The 21,856-nt window shown below is 38.1% G+C and overlaps 1 protein-coding gene across 2 annotated transcripts in view; it reads left to right on the plus strand.

Moving 5' to 3' along the window:
• The window catches only part of LOC126272968 (2',5'-phosphodiesterase 12-like), a 173,997-nt gene that overhangs the window by 24,510 nt on the left and 127,631 nt on the right, over positions 1-21,856 (plus strand). For both annotated transcript variants that reach the window (XR_007549289.1, XM_049976299.1), the window contains exon 2: positions 12,574-12,713. Coding sequence is in view for 1 of the 2 variants with exons in the window: in XM_049976299.1 (XP_049832256.1) it covers positions 12,574-12,713 (140 nt within the window). In the remaining variant the exon portion in view is untranslated. The remainder of the gene's footprint in view (positions 1-12,573; positions 12,714-21,856) is intronic.

Consider the following 21,856-nt stretch of genomic DNA (forward strand, 5'->3'; position numbering starts at 1 on the left):
CACTCGTATCTAGCATTTATGTCCGCCACTGTTGAACATACCAAAATGTGGACCATAATCAATACACAATAAACAAACACCATTTTCACAGTTCATCACAAAACAGAACATACTCCCAAATTACTTCACTAACCCAAATAGCAATTAACACACTACGAGACTGAAGTTCATCTATAAATTATAACCACTGATTGCATTTCAAGCAAACTTTTTGCCCTCTATGAGATAATTAACAACACTCATTGTCCTACATAATATTTAAGTAAAGGTCTCATTCTGCTGTCCCATTCTTTTCTGATGTTCAGGGGCTTTTATATTGGTTTTCTTTTCTAAGTGCTTCCATATTTCTCATAAAGCTCTTATGAAATTTCACACCCCTTCTCCATTCCTGCCTATTTTAGGCATGACTACCTCAAATGGTGATTTCACTTTTTGGCCTTATGCTATCATGTACCTTTACTTTTGTGAACCTTAAAATTATTTAGTTCAATAACATGGCCATAGGGTATCCCAGTCATTATTGTGACTATTCTCATAACAACTTAATACCTTCCCTATTTCCAATGGACTCATTCTGTTCTTCCATTCTCTTGTGAGTGCATGCACTTGTGCATGACTTATGTAAATGACAAAACTGTTTAATCAGTTCTGACATAAAATTGATACCCTTATCCCTAATTAATGTCTCTGGAACACTGAACTTAAAGACCGAATTATTTACCATTGGCTGAACCACAGTGTTTGCGTGCTGATTTGGGGTCAATGGCGTTCCCATGAATTGCGAAAAGTTATCTGTAATGATTCCCTCCAGCATTTGTGTAAAAGGGCCAACCATTCTAATTTATTCAAATTGCTTATTAGCCTCTGATCTTTTCAGTGGAATATGCTGATGGCTTAGTTCAAAGTGTTGTGCATACAATAAACTGTTCTTCACATATTGTTCCACATCCTGTTTACAGATACATCACCAGAACTGTTTGACCACACGCAGTTCTGTGTTTCTTCGATCTCTTGTGGCTTGATAACACATGATCATGTGCCTGTCTCAATACTTCCTCACACCGCATCATGACTGGAACCAGAACACAAGGGCCGAGTTTCATTTTCTTGCATATTGTGCACAGTGACCCATGGCTGTGTTGCATATAGTTTAAAGTGCTCATCAGCTGCTTACACTTTCTGACACTCTTTCATGGCATGACCTACTCCAAATAACATGCAGATCTTCCTACTGAAGCCATGTGCCTTCCCGTGATCCTTGTCAGGTAAATTGGTTCTCTCAAAATCAAATTCACTAAGCTTCAGTGCCCAGCACATTAATCTAGGTGATGAATCTTTCAGCCCCAGTAGCCACTTTAATGGCGCATAGTCCATTATTACCTTACATTTTCTACCGTATAGATAACCCAGAAATGTATGCCATATAAGCCATATGTGAGATGTAGCATTTCCTTCTCGATAGTGTAATACTCCATTTCCACTTTAATCATCTGACGTGTCGCATAGGCTACTGATTGCTCTGCTCAGTTCAGCTCAGCCAAGCCCATGATTGCATACATTACAAGACAATACAAATGCCGTCTCATAATTTGGAAAAGCTAACAGTGGGCTAATTGTCAACAATTCATTTTGTTTTTTGAGCACATCTTTGCGGTCTGATGTCCAATGGAATTTCATCCCATTTTTCATAAGTGAGTGAATCATCTGTAAATTCTGGGACAAAGCTTCTATAATAATATGCTAAACTCGTGAATGACTGTAACTCCTCTAAATGTGGCACTGGAAAATCCTGTATGGCCTTCAGTAATTTGATCTGTGTGGACTCTATCATGAGTAATCACATGGCTTAAACACTGTACTTCATATAGTGCAAAGTGGCATTTCTCTGTACTGAAAGTTAAATGCACTACACATAACCTATTAAACACCTCTCTTAATTGCAGCACATGTTCTTCTACATTCCTTGCAAAGACAAATATACCATACACTGTCTTAAGTTTTTACCCTCACAAAACTCCATTTAACAAACACTGAAATGTGGCTGGTACATCCTTTAATCTAAATGGCAACGATAATTTTGTTAGTGTCCTGTAGTGCTACTCGTAACTGATTGTAGCCATTCCACAGACCCATGGTGAAAAAGTATCTGCACTGACCCAAATGGTCCTAAAATCACCATTATATTTGGGATTGGATAAGCATCCATAACCATACAACTATTAAGGTGTCTGCAATCACAGCAAACACTATAAGCATTGGTTCTATCCTTACTGTTTTTGGTACAATCCCCACTGGTATTCCCAAAGGACTGGTACTTTCCTTAATAATACTGACTCTTATACCCTAAGATTGTACAGTAACCATGGCCTGTACAAGGCAAAATTTCCAGGCATCCTCAGAAATGCTTTGCCACTAGCAGAAAACTCAATATTGCTGCTCCCAGTGAATGAACATCCCTATCCCCCCGCCCCCCCCCCCCCCCCCCCCAACCCCACAGAACTTACATTGAGGTTATCATAATCACCTCTTTCCTATGAGACCCAAACTTTCCACGGACCTTTGTGCACCTGTGTTGGATAAAAACTTGTGTTTCCTTCCATCCACTAAGCCAGTTCAGCGAAATTCTACCTCTGCACACATAGCTGGGAGCCCCGATCGGTGGTCCGGGAGCCCCCATTGTTGTTGTAATTCCTATTCTGTGCCTTTCTGTTATGCCCCACATTTTGTCTTCAACCATCCAGATGTCCCAGTTTTCCACATTTCTTACGCTGCAGCTGATAGCAATCTCACCATTTATGGCCTGATCAACCACATCAGTAACATTTGACATCAGCAAAAATAATCCGCCTTTTGTAGCGGACTCGGGTCACTGCCGCTATCTCATGTAATGCTGTTGCCGATGCCGTTGCTCTTGCTAAGTCTTTCAAAAACTTGGGCCATATCTTCCTCAATATATAACCTTTGTCAGTTCATATACATTCACATTAAGCTTACTAATTGTGCCAATGAAACTCTCAATTGACTCACCCTGTCTTAGTGATATACTGCTCAACTGCTCCGTTTAATATCTACTACCAGTATTCCTCCTATAATTAACCCTTTAATGGGCCTTTCTTCAGAACTTACAGTGTCTTGAGCATTTCTCACTTCCCTTGACACGCATTTTCACATCTCACACAAAAGGTAATTTGGTCATATGCTACAAGTATTCTTCTGACCAGCCATCCAGCTGTGTGGCTATCAACAACTTGTCCATAAATGCTAACCCATGCTCCCCTGCTTTACCTGAAAAAGGAGACACTAGGGTAGTGGTAGTGGTATCTAGGGTAGGTAACATACTGGACAAGAATCCATCCTCAGCTGCAGTATCCTCCTGCTGCTGCAAGTCCATGGTATCTGCCCGCATTTGAGTTCTTTCTTTTAGTACTGGTTTGAACTAGCTCCATAGTTGTAATCTCTTCTTCCCCTGGTTTGCTCCTTGTAAAGTTGTAGGAAAAGTGCCACAGGGAAATACTTACATTAGTATTGACTACAAATACTTCTAGTTGTTATGCCTGCCTGCTAACATGCACATTCTGTGGCATAATGCGCAAGCATTCTACATTCAAATCGGTTCACTGCTGAAGACTGAGCACGTGGATCTCTGTGCCCCGGGAAATTACACTGCCCACAAACCCGTCTGGGTGCAAACCTGATGGTGGCGCTCTTTAGTATGCTCCTTAAATTCACTCAAATTACTGCTCGAGTCCACTTTCACAAATTGAACCTCCAAATTGACTCTCCAAACCAATTGTTTCACCATTGTCAACCACTCAAATGGAAATAATTCAAAACACAATTTGTGCCCACTCACCCAGTTGAGATGATGATACTGAATGCTGAGCTATGAAATTACTCATTGTTGCTGGCTCTCCTCTGACACCTATGTGTAGGGGTGGATTATGCAGATCCTGGGTGTCAGGATGATGTCCCTTAGCCCAGAATGCCATGTGCAGGACGATTACTTGTATAACGTCAACACAGCAGTCATGGAACAGTAAAGCTCAGTTGAAAATAATGCCTTTATTTAATAAGACTCATTTACAGATATTTTCCTCCTATTACGAGTATACAAAGACAAAGCAGAAGGCGACATATAAGCAGATTTACCAAAGTCTTTATTAGCTAGTTCGGCCATATGGTAGGTGCGAAATGCAATAATGTCTCTGTCACCGAAACTTTTGAGTCCACGAACATTCGGTACTCCAGAACCACCACGAACAATGGCTACAGTGAACCATCCATTACCATGACCAAACGAATCATTAATATCTAAACTAAAATTAAGTCGACAACCACAGAAAACAGAAGGTCCGTCCAGCAAGGCTTGAGCAGCGACAGACTTGACTGGTATACGATTCTTCTTGTCTCCAGATGTTGTAGCAAACTCGATGTTCTCGATGGTCTTGTACACTGTCTGTCGTCGTTCTAAACAGACAGTGTACAAAACCAAAAATCTAAAATTAAAATATTACAAATTTAACACTGACACACGATCTACCCTTGTCCTAACATTCTATATTTCAAATTATCACATTAAATAACAACAATTACAATACTTACTGACAAAACAATTTTTCAGAGACGAAGTCCCATACGGATCTCCATGTATATGGACTTTAACTTTCGACCCTTAATCTCTGTTCACAGAGACATTATTGCATTTCGCACCTACCATATGGCCGAACTTGCTAATAAAGACTTTGGTAAAGCAGCATATATGTCGCCTTCTTCCTTGTCTTTATATACTCGTAACAGGAGGAAAATATCTGTAAACGAGTCTGTATTCATTTGGGTAAAAGGTAAAGGTCTATGTGAATATGTAAAGTTTGTTGTTGATTGTACTGTATATTTTCATAAATAAATTGTTTTTATGCAAACTGATCTGTAGCGTAGCTGAGAACCGGACAAGGAGGCAACACAATGCCTTGCGTTGATGTACAGGCAGCAGTAGATATCTCAGTGTAGCACAAGGTGGTGTACTTGGCCATAATAGGGCGTGGTCACCAGGTAGGATCATGGTCTCAGTGAAGTGGCAGCATCAGTGTGCTTCATTGCAGATGCAGGACTGATGCCAAGTGTTCAGTGGGTGCATGTAAACTGGATACTGGCTGCTCCAGAAATCAGTCTGGTGTGTGGGGTGCAGGCCATGAACCAAAGACTAACTCCTGGTACTCAGAGACTGGATAAAGCCGCCCTGGAGGTGACCCACCATTGGTGGCCCCAGCTCAAGCCCTGTGATCATCAGATCTAGCAGTGGCTCGGAGACTAGCAACTAATGGATGAAATGGCCAGACATAAACAAAGGTGGTTGACCCAGATGGTACTATCAGCTGGCATGGAGTAAATCTTGGTACCAGTAAAAGTTAAAGACAAGATATTACTAGATCTGGACAGTGAGTATTTACAGTGGCTCTGCGCAATGTTGTTATGACCAGGCCCTACCTTCGGTCTTGTAGGGGACCAAGACAGTGCAGTGAGAGGCCTTGGTCTGATGTAATTTAGCTCGCCAGTGCAGCGGACTGAGGTCTACATCTACATCTACATCTACATCTACATCCATACCCTGCAAGCCACCTGACAGTATGTGGCGGAGTGTACTTTGAGTACCTCTATCGGTTCTCCCTTCTATTTAAGACTCACATTGTTCGTAGAAAGAAAGATTGTCGGTTTGCCTCTGTGTGGGCTCTAATCTCTCTGATTTTATCCTCATGGTCTCTTCGCGAGATATACATAGGAGGAAGCAATATACTGCTTGACTCCTCGGTGAAGGTATGTTCTCGAAACTTCAACAAAAGTGCGTACCAAGCTACTGAGTGTCTCTCCTGCAAAGTCTTCCACTGGAGTTTATCAATCATCTCTGTAACACTTTCGCAATGATCCTGTAATGAAGCGCACTGCTCTCCGTTGGATCTTCTCAATCTCCTCTATCAACCCTATCTGGTACGGATCCCACACTGGTGAGCAATATTCAAGCAGTGGGCAAACAAGTGTACTGTAACCTACTTCCTTTGTTTTCAGATTGCATTTCCTTAGGATTCTTCCGATGAACCTCAGTCTGGCATCTGCTTTACCAACGATCAACTTTATATGATCATTCCATTTTCAATCACTCTTAATGCCTACTCCCAAATAATTTATGGAATTAACTGCTTCCAGTTGCTGACCTGCTATATTGTAGCTAAATGATAAGGGTATTTCTTTCTATGTATTTGCAGCACATTACACTTGTCTACATTGAGATTCAAATGCCATTCCCTGCAGCGTGCGCCAATTCGCTGCAGATCCCCCTGCATTTCGGTACAATTTTCCACTGTTACAAACTCTTGATATACTACAGCATCATCCACAAAAAGCCTCAGTAAACTTCTGATGTCATCCACAAGGTCATTTAAGTATATTGTGAATAGCAACGGTCCTATGACACTCCCCTGCGGCGCACCTGAAATCGCTCTTACTTCGGAAGACTTCTCTCCACTGAGAATGACATGCTGCGTTCTGTTATCTAGGAACTATTCAATCCAATCACACATTTGGCCTGATAGTCCATATGCTCTTACTTAGTACATTAAACGATTGTGGGGAACTGTATCGAAAACCTTGCGGAAGTCAAGAAACACGGCATCTACCTGGGAATCCATGTCTATGGACCTCTGAGTCTCGTGCATGAATAGCGTGAGCTGGGTTTCACACGATTGTCTTTTTCGAAACCCATGCAGATTCCGACAGAGTAGATTTCTAGTCTCCAGAAAAGTCATTATACTTGAACATAATATGTGTTCCAAAATTCTACAACTGATTGCCGTTAGAGATATAGGTCTATAGTTCTGCACATCTGTTCGACATCCCTTCTTGAAAAACGGGGATGACCTGTCCCTTTTCCAATCCTTTGGAACGCTACGCTCTTGTAGAGACTTACAGTACACTGCTGCAAGAAGGGGGGCAAGTTCCTTTGCGTACTCTGTGTAAAATCAAATTGGTATCCCATCAGGTCCAGTGGCCTTTCCTCTTTTGAGCGATTTTAATTGTTTTTCTATCCCTCTGTCATCTATTTCAATATCTACCATTTTGTCACCTGTGCGACAGTCTAGAGAAGGAACTACAGTGCAGTCTTCCTCTGTGAAACAGCTTTGGAAAAAGACATTTAGTATTTTGGCCTTTAGTCTGTCATCCTCTGTTTCAGTACCATTTTGGTCGCAGAGTTTCTGGACATTTTGTTTTGATCCACCTGCCGCTTTGACATAAGGCCAAAATTTCTTAGGATTTTCTGCAAAGTCAGTACATAGAACTGTACTTTCGAACTCTTTGAACGCCTCTCGCATAGCCCTCCTCACACTACATTTCGCTTCGCGTAATTTTTATTTGTCTGCAAGGCTTTGGCTATGTTTATGTTTGCTGTGAAGTTCCCTTTGCCTCCGCAGCAATTTTCTAACTCGGTTGTTGTACCAAGGTGGCTCTTTTCCATCTCTTACGTATTGTACCGTATTGGTCCTGGCAGCAGAATTTCACAGGCAGCTAGCTTGCCCGCCTTGCCACTAGTTGTGTGAAGTCTGAAGAGAGCGTGTTGCCACAACTCTTCAGACAATGCAACTCTCTTGCTGTGCAATGGCCTTTGCATAGGACGACATGCGTGACTTACTTTCTGAATTCTCTACATGTGTGAGGTAACATCCACAGAGTGCCAGAAATGTATGCAGAGCTTTTTCTTCCTTTATGTTTCTATCCTGGATAAGTGCTGAAAAAAGTCTAACATGTAATAATCTAGGAAGAGACCAAAATTGTGAGAATGAGAGAACTAAGGAAATCGCATAATATGGGGAGGAAATAAGTGATAAAGTGCTAAGTACAGGGTGACACAGAAAAACGGGATCATTTCCACAATCCAATAAAACTAGAGGTGTTGAAGTAAAGAAATTGCTTTCATAGTAATTGAAACCTTAAAACTCTGCCATTTATGAAACAGTGATGGCATTTATCATTTTTTTTTTTTTTTAAATTGTGTCCTTTAGATGGCATCCTCCAGTACGAATACATTCATGAAATCTGCTGTTGCGATTCCTCATTGGCCGCTGCAACATCTCAGCTGGGATACTGTGAATTGCATCCCAAATTCTCTGTTTTAACTCATTCAGGGTTCTTGGTAGAGTCGTGTACACTTTGCTCTTTAGGTAGCCCCACAGGAAAAAATCACAAGCAGTTAAATCTGGTGATCTAGGGGGCCAGAGAATGTTACCGAATCGTGAGATCACACGGTTGCCAAACAATTCTTGCACATATGCCAATTGTTGCCATGCTCCATCCTGTGGAAACCAGGCTTCTTGAGCATTTGGAAAATGGTTCATTGCAGGTGTAATGAAAGCTCGTAACATTTCCATATAACGATCGACATTGGTGGTTATTGTGTTTCCCTATTCATTTGCGAAAAAATATGGTCTGATAATCCCATATGATGGAAACATCACAGCATAATGTCACTTTACTAGCGTTTAAAGGGCGCTCATGAACGTCATTAGTATCTTTGTTTTCCCAGTAACAGTAGTTCTGTTTATTCACATAACCTTTGAGATCAAAATGTGCCTTACCTGACATCCACAACTTGTTTAGAAATTCATCGTCATTGTTTATTTTGTTATCATTTGTTGACAAAATCCTAATCATAACTGGTAATTGTTGTCCTTCAATTGTTTCACCATTTGTAGTTTGTTCGGGTGAAATTTTAAATTAAGATGAAGAATTCTGTGAACACACTCCCAGGACATTCCAACCACTGCTGCTTTCTTATGAATTGAATGCCGTGGGCTCTGTAAGACAGGCTTGTTTACAATATCAGTGTCCACGTGAGAATGCAAATTTCTTGGTCGTCCTGTTGGTTTCTTCTTGAGGGCAGATCCAGTCCCTTCAAAGTTATTACTGATTGGGTTACTATCACATGTTCCTCTCTATATAATCCAGTGTCTGAGTGCTTCTGTATTGGTTAATGCTAATACTTATGGAAGCATGCAAATAGCTGCTGATATCCTCAAAAATATGGTGTGCAGATTTCAAGGTTGTAGATGAAAAAAAAAAAAACATAAATCCAGTCAAATTAACACTATCCCCATGACCATATACTGGCACTGCTGTAACAGTCGAGTGAATTTGACACTAATGACATGGCTGTCAATGTCTTACTGACTAATATCAACCAGTGATGTCAGAGGGAAGTGTAAATAGTTAAAATGAGCTTAAGAGTATCAACAACAGTAACAATTGGAGACCAAGTGTATAAATGTGTGAGCTAATTTAGTGTCTTTTTCACAGCACATGTATGTAGCTTTTGGAACCAGCCATTGAATATAGACTCTTGTCATTCCTAAATATAACTGAGTGTATGTTCTAGCACCTTCACAGCTAGGTTTCATCGGAGCAGCACCATGAAAAATCCAGGGACCAAATTTCTTTGAAGATGGAATTCCATAATGCAGAGGAATTTGAGGCACGGCAATCCACTTAACATCCAAAGGCACATGGCTGATGATGACACACATGACATGGTAATCACCACCAGTGTTACATCATCATGTGTTAACATGTTTACATGATGCACTGATAAAGTATTTCATCAGTCGGCTGTGCATTCCATCACTGCCAAGCAACAAAAAACTTTGCACAGAGGTGCTACAAAAAGGCAGGCACAGTGACAGATTCAGTGCCAGAGTGTAGCAGAACTGTGTGTCTGATCAGACAGTCACTGCTAGGCAGCCGTTGGCCGTGCTCCTTGGGGATCAAGGTTTGACATTGCCAGACTACACATGGAATCCAGTGAACACAGAAAGCAATTGGCAACTTGCTACAGGCTGTGCTAACCATTGCACCCCTGCCTCACAGTTGCTACTTACATGACTGCTGTCACCACCACTGCACTTTGTCAGTGTGCTGCCTTAGCAGTAGACTACCTTCAGGTGCAGTCACCTCCACTGCACCAGATGCAAAGACACCCTGGATCAACACCACACTGCAGCCACCAGATGAGGGCGAACATCTGTATAAGCTCTAGCTTGATGTAACAGTGAAAAAGTTTTCCTGAAATTCATGTACCTCACTGTAGCTGTACTTACCTTTGACAGATTCCTGTCTCCCTTGCCTGCTGATTGAACCCACAGCACCATGTGGGAAAGTGGTAATGCCATAGTGACAGACCTCTGAAGTAATGGATGATTGTAACCAGTATGTTATAATATGGTCAGAAGCCTCGACTGTGTGATTGTGGGCTTAATCTTTGTAACACAATTGGCATTTTATGGCTATGTTGCTTATGCAAACACTATTTGGTTGTGGTCTTTGAAGTAGCAGAGATGCCTCTTTTTATTTCACACCTGTTCCTGGCATATAAATTTATGTTGCAGAAAATCTAATACTTGGAGACCCCTCATGTGTACAGAAATTAAATAAGCTACAGTAGCTGCTTTAGATTAAATTACATTGCATATACTTCTTGTTCTGTAGGTCCATAGTAAGGAGATTCTTAAAGACATAAAACATGCCATAAAACAAGAAACACATTACATTTTTATTCAAAAAGTGGGACGCTAATATTGTTTTGACAGGATAAGTTAAATGGTTCTCATGAATGTGAAATAAGTAAAAAAATCTGAAACATATTTTCATTTTAGAGGTAATAACAGACTTATTACAGAACATGCAAATGCACGTTGCACTGAGGTGATAATTCTTAGTAGACTGTTTTTTGGCATGCATCATAAAACAGAAAATCAGTTTACAACACATATACATTAATCACATTATTGGATTGAAGATGTAAGAAAGTAACATTTTACATAACACTTCCATTATTTGATATTATTAATAACATACTAATCAATCAGTCCTACTAAAAAAAACTCATTAATGGAGTAAGTGTACCATTTCCTTCCTTTAGTAACGATTACTTCACAGGAATGCTTCATTACCATTCAGTTCACCGGACTAACCAGAATTTCAGAATTCCTTATTTCTCATTACTCAGTACGGGCAACATCCTTCTGCTCCTCAAAAGAGTGATGTTAAATATTTACCATGTATTTAAGACAACTGTGCAAATTCAGTGGTCAGATGTGATTAAATATTTACTTAGTAGTCGAAAATAACTGATTGACCCTGAGTGAATACCACTTTCTTTTATAATCATCTCCAAGCAGAAGGATCATAAACACTGTTCCAGAACAGCTTATTGTATACCACAGAGGTAGTGGCCATTGCACAAGCTAGAGTTTCCAGTATGAAATTTACACTCTGCGGCTGAGTGTGTGCTGATATGAAACTTCCTGTTAGGTTAACACTATGTGCCGGATCAAAAACTTGAAGTCGGGACCTTTACCTTTCATGGGCAAATGCTCTACCAACTGAGTTACTCAAGCAAGACTCATGACCTATCCTCGCTCTTCTACTGGGAGTACCTCATCTTCCAAAAATCTTGAGTTTGAGTCTCAGTCCGGTACACAGTTGTAATCTGCCAGGAAATTTCAAGCTAGAGTTTGTCAGAACAGTGGACTGAAAAAAATCTTGATCATATCAGATTCATTAAGTGTATTATTAGATATCATCACCCTGTTAACATAGAGGGACAATAATGCAGAAGTGGATAGGCTGCAGCATTCGCTGGATTTCTCACACCAAGGCCTGCAACTAAATGAGTGTGCAGGCCATCTCACAAATGACACAATGCACAATGGGCATTTACTTAGTTTGGACCTCAAAGCACACGGAAACAAGAGTGAGAATGAACTTGTTGGCAGAGGAGCTGCCAGTACTGTAATATCGTATTGAACGTTCGATAGACATCACTGATAAGAATGTATTGCCATCATAGAAACTTCCCTAGTCATCTCAGCAGGATAGACTTTACTGACTTTCCAACTTGTTCATACATCACAACATAAGAAGATGATTTTAATGACAAAATACTTTTGTGTGAGCAGTATGGAATCAACAAATAGCTTTATACAACAGACTGAGGTAATAGGAACATCAATTTCACACTACTATAACCACTATCTGTGCAGCATTAAAAAAGGTAAATTACAAAATGAATTGGCATTTTAAGAAAAGAATAGTCTACAGCTATAGCTATTAACAGCTGCATGTTGTGGAAGTAGAAACATGAGATGGGCTACCAGTATAATATGGTGTTGGCTGAATGGTATGAGGATCAGATGCTAATAAAATGTAAAAATAAAATTTACAAACTTTCCTTGATGCACAGGCACTAAACAAGCCATTCTAGTAATGAAAATGTGTATCATCACCAGATACTGTCAGTACAAAGCTCCAGGTAGCTGATAATAAACATTACTCAGTGCTATTGTAGTTTGTTGTCTGCCTTTTATTTTCTGTAAGAGTTTGTTAAAATGTTGTAATATTTGCTACTAATATGCTATTTATTTTGTAAGATTTTATGGCTTAATATCATACATTTACCTTTCTGCCATGTGGTTCTTTCTTAGTATATTTTTATGTCTGTGTTATTTGCAATTTCTGTAGTCAAGTTCTTAACAGTTTCAGAATAATGACCTATAACATACTGGCTGACTTCTGTGCTGGTACACCTAAGCTCCGTAAAGAACGATTTCCATATTGTCCTTCTCATGCTCTGAACATAAACTACAGGAAACAGTTATTACAAAAGGAAATTATAGGTATGTAATCAACAGAGGTAAAATATATGTAGTGATAAAATACACTATCTGATCAAAAGAATCCGAATGCACATTAGTGGACTTTAACATGAGGTGTATCCAACCCTCACTTTATAACAGTTTGAACTCTGCTGGAGACACACTCAATGAGGTATCTGAATGTCTGTAATGAAATGGCAGCCAATTCTTCCTCTAGAGCCAAAACCAGGTAAAGTAGTGACATCGGCATTCTTGCTTGTCCCAAAGGTGCTCCATTGGGTTCAGGTCAGGACTGTGGGCAGGGCAGTCCATTTCAGGAATGTTGTTGTCTACAAATCATTGTCTTTCCAATGCTACTTTATAACAGCATGCATTGTGATGCTGATGCAGTCATCGTATCTGGGCTGTTCCTCTCCTATACACATTACACACTGCTGTAAAATGTGTTCGTTTGCTTTCACATTCACTGGGTTTGTTTGTTAATAACTTTTCTGCTACAAATAACAATTTTATTTTATTCAAATTTTACACAACGTGTTTCGGGAAATTATTCCCATTTTCAAGTATGTATTTCTTTTTACGATGCCATTTTAATGCAACATTTTTGAGGTGTGGGGTACTGCTTTGGTTTGTTGGTTTTATTGTAATATATAAAAAAACACAAACACACAATTTTTAGTTAGTTACCAACTTTTATTTGTAGTGGGTGGAAAAATTGAGAAGAACTTGTACTTAGTTTTCTTATGGTCCATTTGTGCACAGTCTCTCGCATCTTGAACATCACTTGCAACTTTCAGTGCACAGCGCACATCGAGAATAGCTTACATAAACAAACACTTACAAAGATGCTTTTACACACAGTTGACAGAGGTAATGTTACAGGTCCTTGACAGATATGCTTTTGTACATAAGTATTTTTCTTAATGATATGGATTATAATTTGCTCATGTCTATTTCACAGTGTTATCCTATGTGTTACTACTTTTATTTAAGTATATTGTCAAAGCATCTGAAGAAATTCACCGATTCACTTTCAAGTTTTTCGTTTAGCATTTTGTTTTCATATCTTCTGTAATGTATATATATTTCAAGTTCTTCTAACAAACCCATTTTGTGCTCTTTATATAGTCAGTGGAGTATTTTGACATTTTGCTCTACTTTCCAAATGGGTGTCCTGTGCTATGTATGTGTGTAGCTATTACTGATATCTATCTGTGTGTGTGTGTGTGTGTGTGTGTGTGTGTATGTATGTAGGCTTTAATATGCTCTCTGTACCTGGAGTTGAAATTTCGGCCTGTTTGTCCTACGTAGAACATGGAGCAATTCTGGTGTGTTACTTTGTATATTCCAGAGTCTGAATATGTATCATGATTACACTTTATATTACATATTAGTTTTTGTTGTAGTTTATTTGGTCTAGAAAACCCAACTTCCACTTTGTAATTTTTGAAAGTATTTGTAATCTTCTGTGATATATTGTCAATGTATGGGGTGCTAGGTATACATTTGTTTTTGTCTTTTTCTTCTATGGTGCAACTTTGTGTTTGGGTCTTTCTTCACTTTGTTTAGGACTGTTTCAACCACTGAAGCAGTATAATCATGAGCAACTGCACTCTGTTTCACTATATGTATTTCTTGTTGCATGTTTTCTTGGTTCATAGGTATTTTATTTGCCCTTTGTGCACTGATCTGTATGCTGCCTGCTTATGGATGTTCAGGTGACATGAGGTTAGAGGGATTGTGGTGTTGGTCATTCTATTTTTCCTATAAATTTTGAATGTGCATGTGTTGTTTCTTGTAATATTTAGGTCCAGGTAATTGATGCTTTTGTTTAATTCATGTTCCACTGTAAATGTAATTTTCTCATGTAGATTAGTGAAGCAATTCAGAATGTTGTTATATCTTTGGTATCCCCTATCACTAACAGCAGTGTGTCATCTACATACCTCATATTAAATTCAATTTCCTTTTGACAGTGTTCTTGGATGCTAAATAACTTTCATTCCAAGTGATTATGCTTGTGTCAGCTATGGTACCTGATATACAAGATCCCATTGCTAGGCCATCTGGTTGCTTTTAAATGTTTCCATTAAAGGTAAAGTAGCTGTAACTTAAGAGTTAGCTGGCGAAGTTCCATAAATTCAGTGTTCATTGTGTATGTCAGTTTCTTATGTTTCATACAGTTATTTTTGATTACTGTTACAGTATCTTGTATAAGTATGTTTGAGTAAAGGCTGGTAATATCAAGTGATAAGAACGGCACATCTTGAGGGGGAGATTTTTGCCTTTTAGTTCTTTTTTTTAGTGCTTTTTTTTTAAAAAAGAATATGTTGTTTCATATGTATAATTTTTTCTCAGTATGTTATTCAGTTTCTATGACAGTTTGTACACTGGCCTATTTATTCTGTTTACCACGGGGTGTATCAAATTACCTTCTTTGTGCACATTTCGCTGTGCTCTTAGGCATGGTGCCTTGAATTCAAGCATGTAAGATAATTTCTTTTCAGTTTCTATCAATAGGAAATTTATGTTCTTTAGTTGTTCCTTAACTGTTCTTTGAAATTGTTTTGTTGGATCTTTTTTTAATGTCTTGTTTGTTATTAGTATCAAAGAATTCATGTTTTGTCTATGTACTCCTTTTCTTCCATCAAACTAATGTACTGCTTTTGTCTGCTGTTGTGGCTATGGATTGGTTGTTTCTCAGTTTCTTTCTTGTTTATGTATTTTAGGGTTTTTGTATCATTTAGTGTATATTTAGATGAATTTTCATCTTTCTTTATTTCTTTCTCAAAAAGCTTCCATAAGTAGACAGCATGCAGATCAATGCACAAAGGGCAACTAAAATGCTTATGAACCAAGAAAACATGCAACAAGAAATAAATATAGTGAAACAGATTGCAGTTGCTAATGATTTACTGCTTCAGTGGTTGAAACAGTCATAAACAAAAAGAAGAAAGACCCAAACACAAAGTGCACCATAGAAGTAAAAGACAAAAACAAATATATACCTAGCATCCCATACATTGACAATATATCACAGAAGATTACAAATATTTTCAAAAATTACAAAGTGGAAGTTGGGTTTTCTAGACCAAATAAACTACAACAAAAACTAATATGTAATATGAAGTGTAATCATGATACATATCCAGACTCTGGAATATACAAAGTAACACACCAGAATTGCTCCATGTTCTACGTAGGACAAACAGGCCGAAATTTCAACACCAGGTACAGAGAGCATATTAAAGCCTACACACACACACACACACACACACACACACACACACACACACACAGTACAGGACACCCATTTGGGAAAGGAGAGCAAAATGTCAAAATACTCCACTGACTATATAAAGAGCACAAAATGGGTTTGTTAGAAGAACTCGAAATATATACACATACAGAAAATATGAAGACAAAATGCTAAATGAAAAACTTGAAAGTGAATCGGTGAATTTCTTCAGATGCTTTGACAATATACTTACATAAAAGTAGTAACACATAGGAAAACACTGTAAAATAGACATGAGCAAATTATAATCCATATCGTTAAGATAAATACTTATGTACAAAAGCATATCTGTCAAGGACCTGTAACATTACCTCTGTCAACTGCGTGTAAAAGCATCTTTGTAAGCTATTCTCGATGTGTGCTGTGCACTGAAAGTTGCAAGTGATGTTTAAGGTGTGAGAGACTGTGCTCAAATGGACCATAAGAAAACTAAGTAAAAGTTCTTCTCAATTTTTCCACCCACTACATATAAAAGTTGGTAACTAACAAAAAATTGTGTGTTTGTATTTTTTTATATATTACAGTAAAACCAACAATCCAAAGCAGAACCTCACACCTTGAAAATGTTGCATTAAAATGGCATAGTACAAAGAAATACACACTTGAAAATGGAAATAATTTCCCAAAACACGTTGTGTAAATGATAAAGAAAAGAAAATTGTGACTGGTAGCAGAAAACTTATTTATAAACAAACACAGTGTTTTCAGTCACAGGCTCTCAAAAAGACCATTTGTAATGGACAAAATCAGATTCCACATTTACCATTTTCTTGAGCACAATGAGGGGACAACTCCCTAATGAGCGAAAATGCCCCCATACCGTTAACTTTTGATACTACTCGTGAAGACTGGTAACGTTCTCCAGCATTTGCCAAACCCAAATCCTTCTATCAGATAGTCACAGGTACATTGTAATTCATCATTCCAAATCACTCATTTCTAGCCATCCACTGTTCAGTGACGTCACTCTTTACACCACCTCTAGTGTCACTTAACACTGACTACAGAAATTTTTGGCTGATTGGGTGCTACTTGACCAATGTACTGAATTATTTTTAAGTTGTGACGCATAGTGATTGTGCTAGTTGGATGGCTGGTTAGCACTTAAATACTTAAGAGTGATTCCTTCAGCTAATTTCATGCTTCTCTCTCTCTCTCTCTCTCTCTCTCTCTCTCTCTCTCTCTCTCTCTCTCTCTCTCTCTCTTGTGGTTTTGCAGTTGTTTCTTCACACTTCCATTTCATAAACACATCACCAACTATTGACTTAGGTAGCTTTAGAAGTGTTGAAATGTCCCTAATGAATTTGTTATTCAGTTGACATCCAATGACAGGTCCACATTCAAAGACACTGCACTTTCCTGATTGACCAATTCTGCTGATACTGCTTCTCTACTGACAACAAAATACTCTGCACTTCTTTTTATACTGGTAGCTCTGTCCCTCATGAGATCTAATGGTCAGTTCCACATTACATGGGAGTGTCCAGATACTTTTGATCTGATAGTGTATGTACATGATATCTTTCTGTGTATACTTTATCTGCTTTACTGTGTCTGTTAATTTCATGAATTTCAGTTACTCTACATGTCAGCAGCATTTTTATGATTCTTTTCTTTTAAGGTAGATTAAATGTCACTTATAAGTAAGTATGCCATCAGTTTTAAGACACTGTGTGCACAATAATACTGAGTAGAATTGGGGAGAAGAGGAATTTATAGTGTAACTTGACTAGAAAACAGGATCGATTGGTAGGGCACGTTCTGAAGAATCAAGTAATCACCAATTTAGTATTGGAAGGGAGTGTGCAGACTAAAAATTGTAGAGGGAGGCCAAGAGATGAATACACTAAGCAGATTCAGACGGATGTAGGTTGTAGTAGTTACTCAGAGATGAAGACACTTGCACAGGATAGGATAGCATGGAGAGCTGCATCAAACCAATCTTTGGACTGAAGACAACAACAACAACATGCCTAATAATTTTAGACTCCAAGGGAAAGTAATTTTTCTTCTGGTCTCCATGTGTTGAACATCTGTTCTGAAAGAGATCTATAAATAAGCTACCTTTCTCTATATTACCTTTGCTGTATTCTTCATAATTCCCTTCTTCTTTTTATAACCTGTGAAGAGTTACAGAAACAGACAAATCTTTGCAAATTAATAACATGTAATGTTAGTGTGTAGATAGAACAGAATCTTAAGAATGTTTCCTCAGTGGGAAATTTCAGATATGATTAAAAAATGCCGTTAGAATTTGTCAAGAATAACATGATTTTGGTCCTTAAAGCTTTCTTTCAAAAGGAACCAAATGTGAAATGGACTTAAGAATGAACAAATCCCTTGTAACAAAAAAGAAACTAACTCTGGTTTATTGAAATATAAAGAAATTATATAGAGCATGACAGTCCTAAACCACTTTTGAATTGCATTTGATTCTTGGTTAGTCAGATCAGCTCCACTCTTTAGTGTCACATTATGTATTGCATAAAATCAAAGAGTGTGATATAAATGACTTGTAATACAACATAGAAACTAACAAACAAAAAAATAGCATTTACTTTTGAGGTAGTTTTTCAGGTCTGATTCAGTATCTTTTAGATTTGGGTCAAATTTCTGCTTCCAGATTTTACTTGTAAATATCATGCGTCTCAGACCACCATAATACTATTCTATGCCTAAAGAGGGAAAAAATATGCATAATATAATATAATTTTTATAACAGTGATGCATTTAAGGTGTCTATGACATAAATGAGAATGTCCAATTTTACCAGTATGCTGTGAAATTGATTACTCAACATTTTGTCACTGCTTGCAGTATCCAGATTTTTGCGCATAAAGCTTATTTCAGTTCTATCTTAAACAGTTTATTTTGTGGTCAAATGAACAATTCTGTTTTTGCAAAGTTGAGTTTCAAATTATTTTTGATCCATGTTCTCGGTTCCCGAAGTAACTGCTTAATACTGCAGGAATGTTGAACATCCTTCTGCAGTGTCATATATGAAATGAATTTAAAATAAATCCGCTGAATTCAGTAAGTTGGTATCAGCTTTGTTAGGTATATATGTATTACTTATTGGTGACGTGAAAATTTTTGCCAGACCGGGATTCGAACCCAGATTTTCTGCTTATTGTGGGCAGTCACGTTGACAACTTAGGCTATCCATGCACACCTCCTAAACTGACCCAAATTTCCACATGTCACACTGTCTACATTCTTATCCATAAACACATACATTCATCACTAAATGCTCACAACTTTACTCTGTATTTCCGCACCAGTGAGAATAAGACTATTTGGAATCAATACCTGTTATAGGTCTCGAATCCTCATATTCTCACTGGTGTGGGAATTCAGAGTAAAGCTGCAAACATTTTATGCACCATCGCTGTCTCCTTCCCAGACAGCTTTTTTATATAACACAAAAATGGTCATGATCCTAATATTGAAATTTGTGGAATCCTAATTTTGTGCTTTTCCAGTTTAGCTTTATTGCTGTCAATGAGGATGAAAAATTAAAGTTTTAACAAAAGCTGTGTTTCCTTCAACAGTTTACTGAGGAATTCTGCAAATATTAGTAATTTGAGTATGAAAAGGTACTTTTACAGGGGGTGCTTATATTTACGATTTCAAGAATGATATTCGCTATTGTTCATGTTTGATCACTGCAGATGTTCTGGTTTCATTCTCCCCCTCTCTCCCTCTCCCTCTCCCCCTCTCTCTCTCATTCTTTCTTTTTATGCTGAAACCTTTAGCAGTTCTCACATGTTAACTTTCTGAAATAAAAAGACACAACATAAAATAGTTTCATAAATTACAGTGTTCCAGTTTAAATTCTGCATTATTAATTTTTTGAATAATTGTTATTATAATATTTAAGTTTTTATTAAAAATGAATTAACATTCAACTTGTGTACAACAGTAGTGACTCCCATCTTTTCATTAATTTATTCAAAATTGAATGTCCCTTCTCATATCAGAAACTAGTAACTAAAACTTGTTTACATTATGAACAAAAAATTTCAATGTTTAATAAATTTGTATTGAATTGCAATCCTTTGAAGCTTGTTATTACTCTTAGTCAGTTATATTACACCAGCCAGAAAGGAGTTTATTGTCACTGTAATGTACAAGTATTCCTTGCTTTCTGTTTGCTAAAGACAAATACATGCAATAAAGAGACTTTATTTGAAAATCCCCACTTATTAGTTTGTGGAGAAGCAGCTCATAGTCTACAGTGAAGCTATTGTGAAGCCACAACATCTTTGATTTGCGCATTCTGTTACCAAGACAGTACTGAATTTTGTGTCCAGTTCATTTATCCTGTTGCATGGGATGTGCTGCAGCCTTCTGTAAATGCATGTTGACAGTGTAGAACAGTGCTGTGATATGAATCATAATTTCCTTTCTAATCACATATAGCTCATCCAAATACTGGTGAGAAAACTGGCAACAATGATGTAGGATTATAGTTCTCCATTTCGTCTTGTTTACACTTTTTGTGAAGCTGTAAATCAACCCTCATCAAGAGACTGACTGATTAAGAGGGTTGTGCAGCACAATTACAGACTATTATTACTTTTGTGTGAACCTCTTCCCAGTAAGTGTAAATTTTTAGGGACATTAAGTTTTTCACACCGTAGCTTAAAACCTATCATACTAGGCATTGTACTTAGTGATGAGCAGTCACTCATTTATTATAATTTACTGAAATGTTGTTGAAGGATTCACATATGGTGCTGGGATCTGTATCAGTTCTAGGACATTCTCTTCAGTTTACTACCATCTTTATATCTTGTAAACCAAGTGAGGTTGTGTAGTGGTAACACACTGGACTTGCATTCGGGAGGATTGCAATTCAAACCCTTGTCCAGCTATCCTGATTTAGGTTTTCTGTGATTTCCCGAAATCACTTCAGAAAATACCAGGATGGTTCCTTTGAAGGGGAATGGCTGACTTCCTTCCCTATCCTTCACTAATCCAATGTGACTGATGACCTCTCTGTTTGGTCCCATCTCCCCACATCAACCAACCAACTTCGTATAACAGACTAAAAACTTTAATTTTTTTTCCCATATGAAATGAATCTGCTGTTCAGAGTACTAGTTGCTAGTCTACCTAGGTTTGAAAGGTTTTTTATGTCTGTATGTACATATTTAAGAAATTCAGGATTTTGATTAATGTTTGCCACCACATTCAATGCTAGAAACTCTAGTTACCTTTGTTACACATGATCTATGAAATTCACTCCATACTTTTAGGAAAGGGAAACTGCTGTGTTTGTAGTTGTAGGAGATGTATATAAGGTAGACTGTTATACTACAAATACAGAGAATACCAATTGCATGGGTTAAGTTCACACACTTTCATTTATAGTATTTACATTTAGCCAGGCTTCAAAGGCAAGTAATTGAAATTACAAAACTTCCTCTTTTGCTTTTGCAGTTGTGTATCTCATTGCGTACTGTGCTTGGTATGCTGACTAGTCAGTTATATTAACTGATGATTGTGGCACAGACATTGATAGCAGTCTTCGGAGGTTTCTCATGTCTTTTTCCAGCTTACAAAGAGGTGCAGATGCTAGTTCTGTAGTTCTGATGAGGGCGGGGCCATCAGCAGCATCTCCAGATGTAGTGCCATTCAGCAGTCCTGTGACAAGTGATGGAGGTTCCACAGTGAGCAAGGTCATCTCTGACTGCCAGCTGAAGTTGCCATATAGGCCTGACTCCATAGTAGCACACTAGCAGAATCATGTGTAGTCAGTGTAAACACTGCTGATGCGTTGATGTGGATGACTGTGCTGTAGTGAAAGTAATGACAGTGGATGAGTGACTATAGAAGATGGCATCATCTAACACCTTGCTGA

Source organism: Schistocerca gregaria, chromosome 5 (genome assembly GCF_023897955.1).
Source record: "Schistocerca gregaria isolate iqSchGreg1 chromosome 5, iqSchGreg1.2, whole genome shotgun sequence".
Taxonomy (NCBI): Eukaryota; Metazoa; Arthropoda; class Insecta; order Orthoptera; family Acrididae; genus Schistocerca; species Schistocerca gregaria.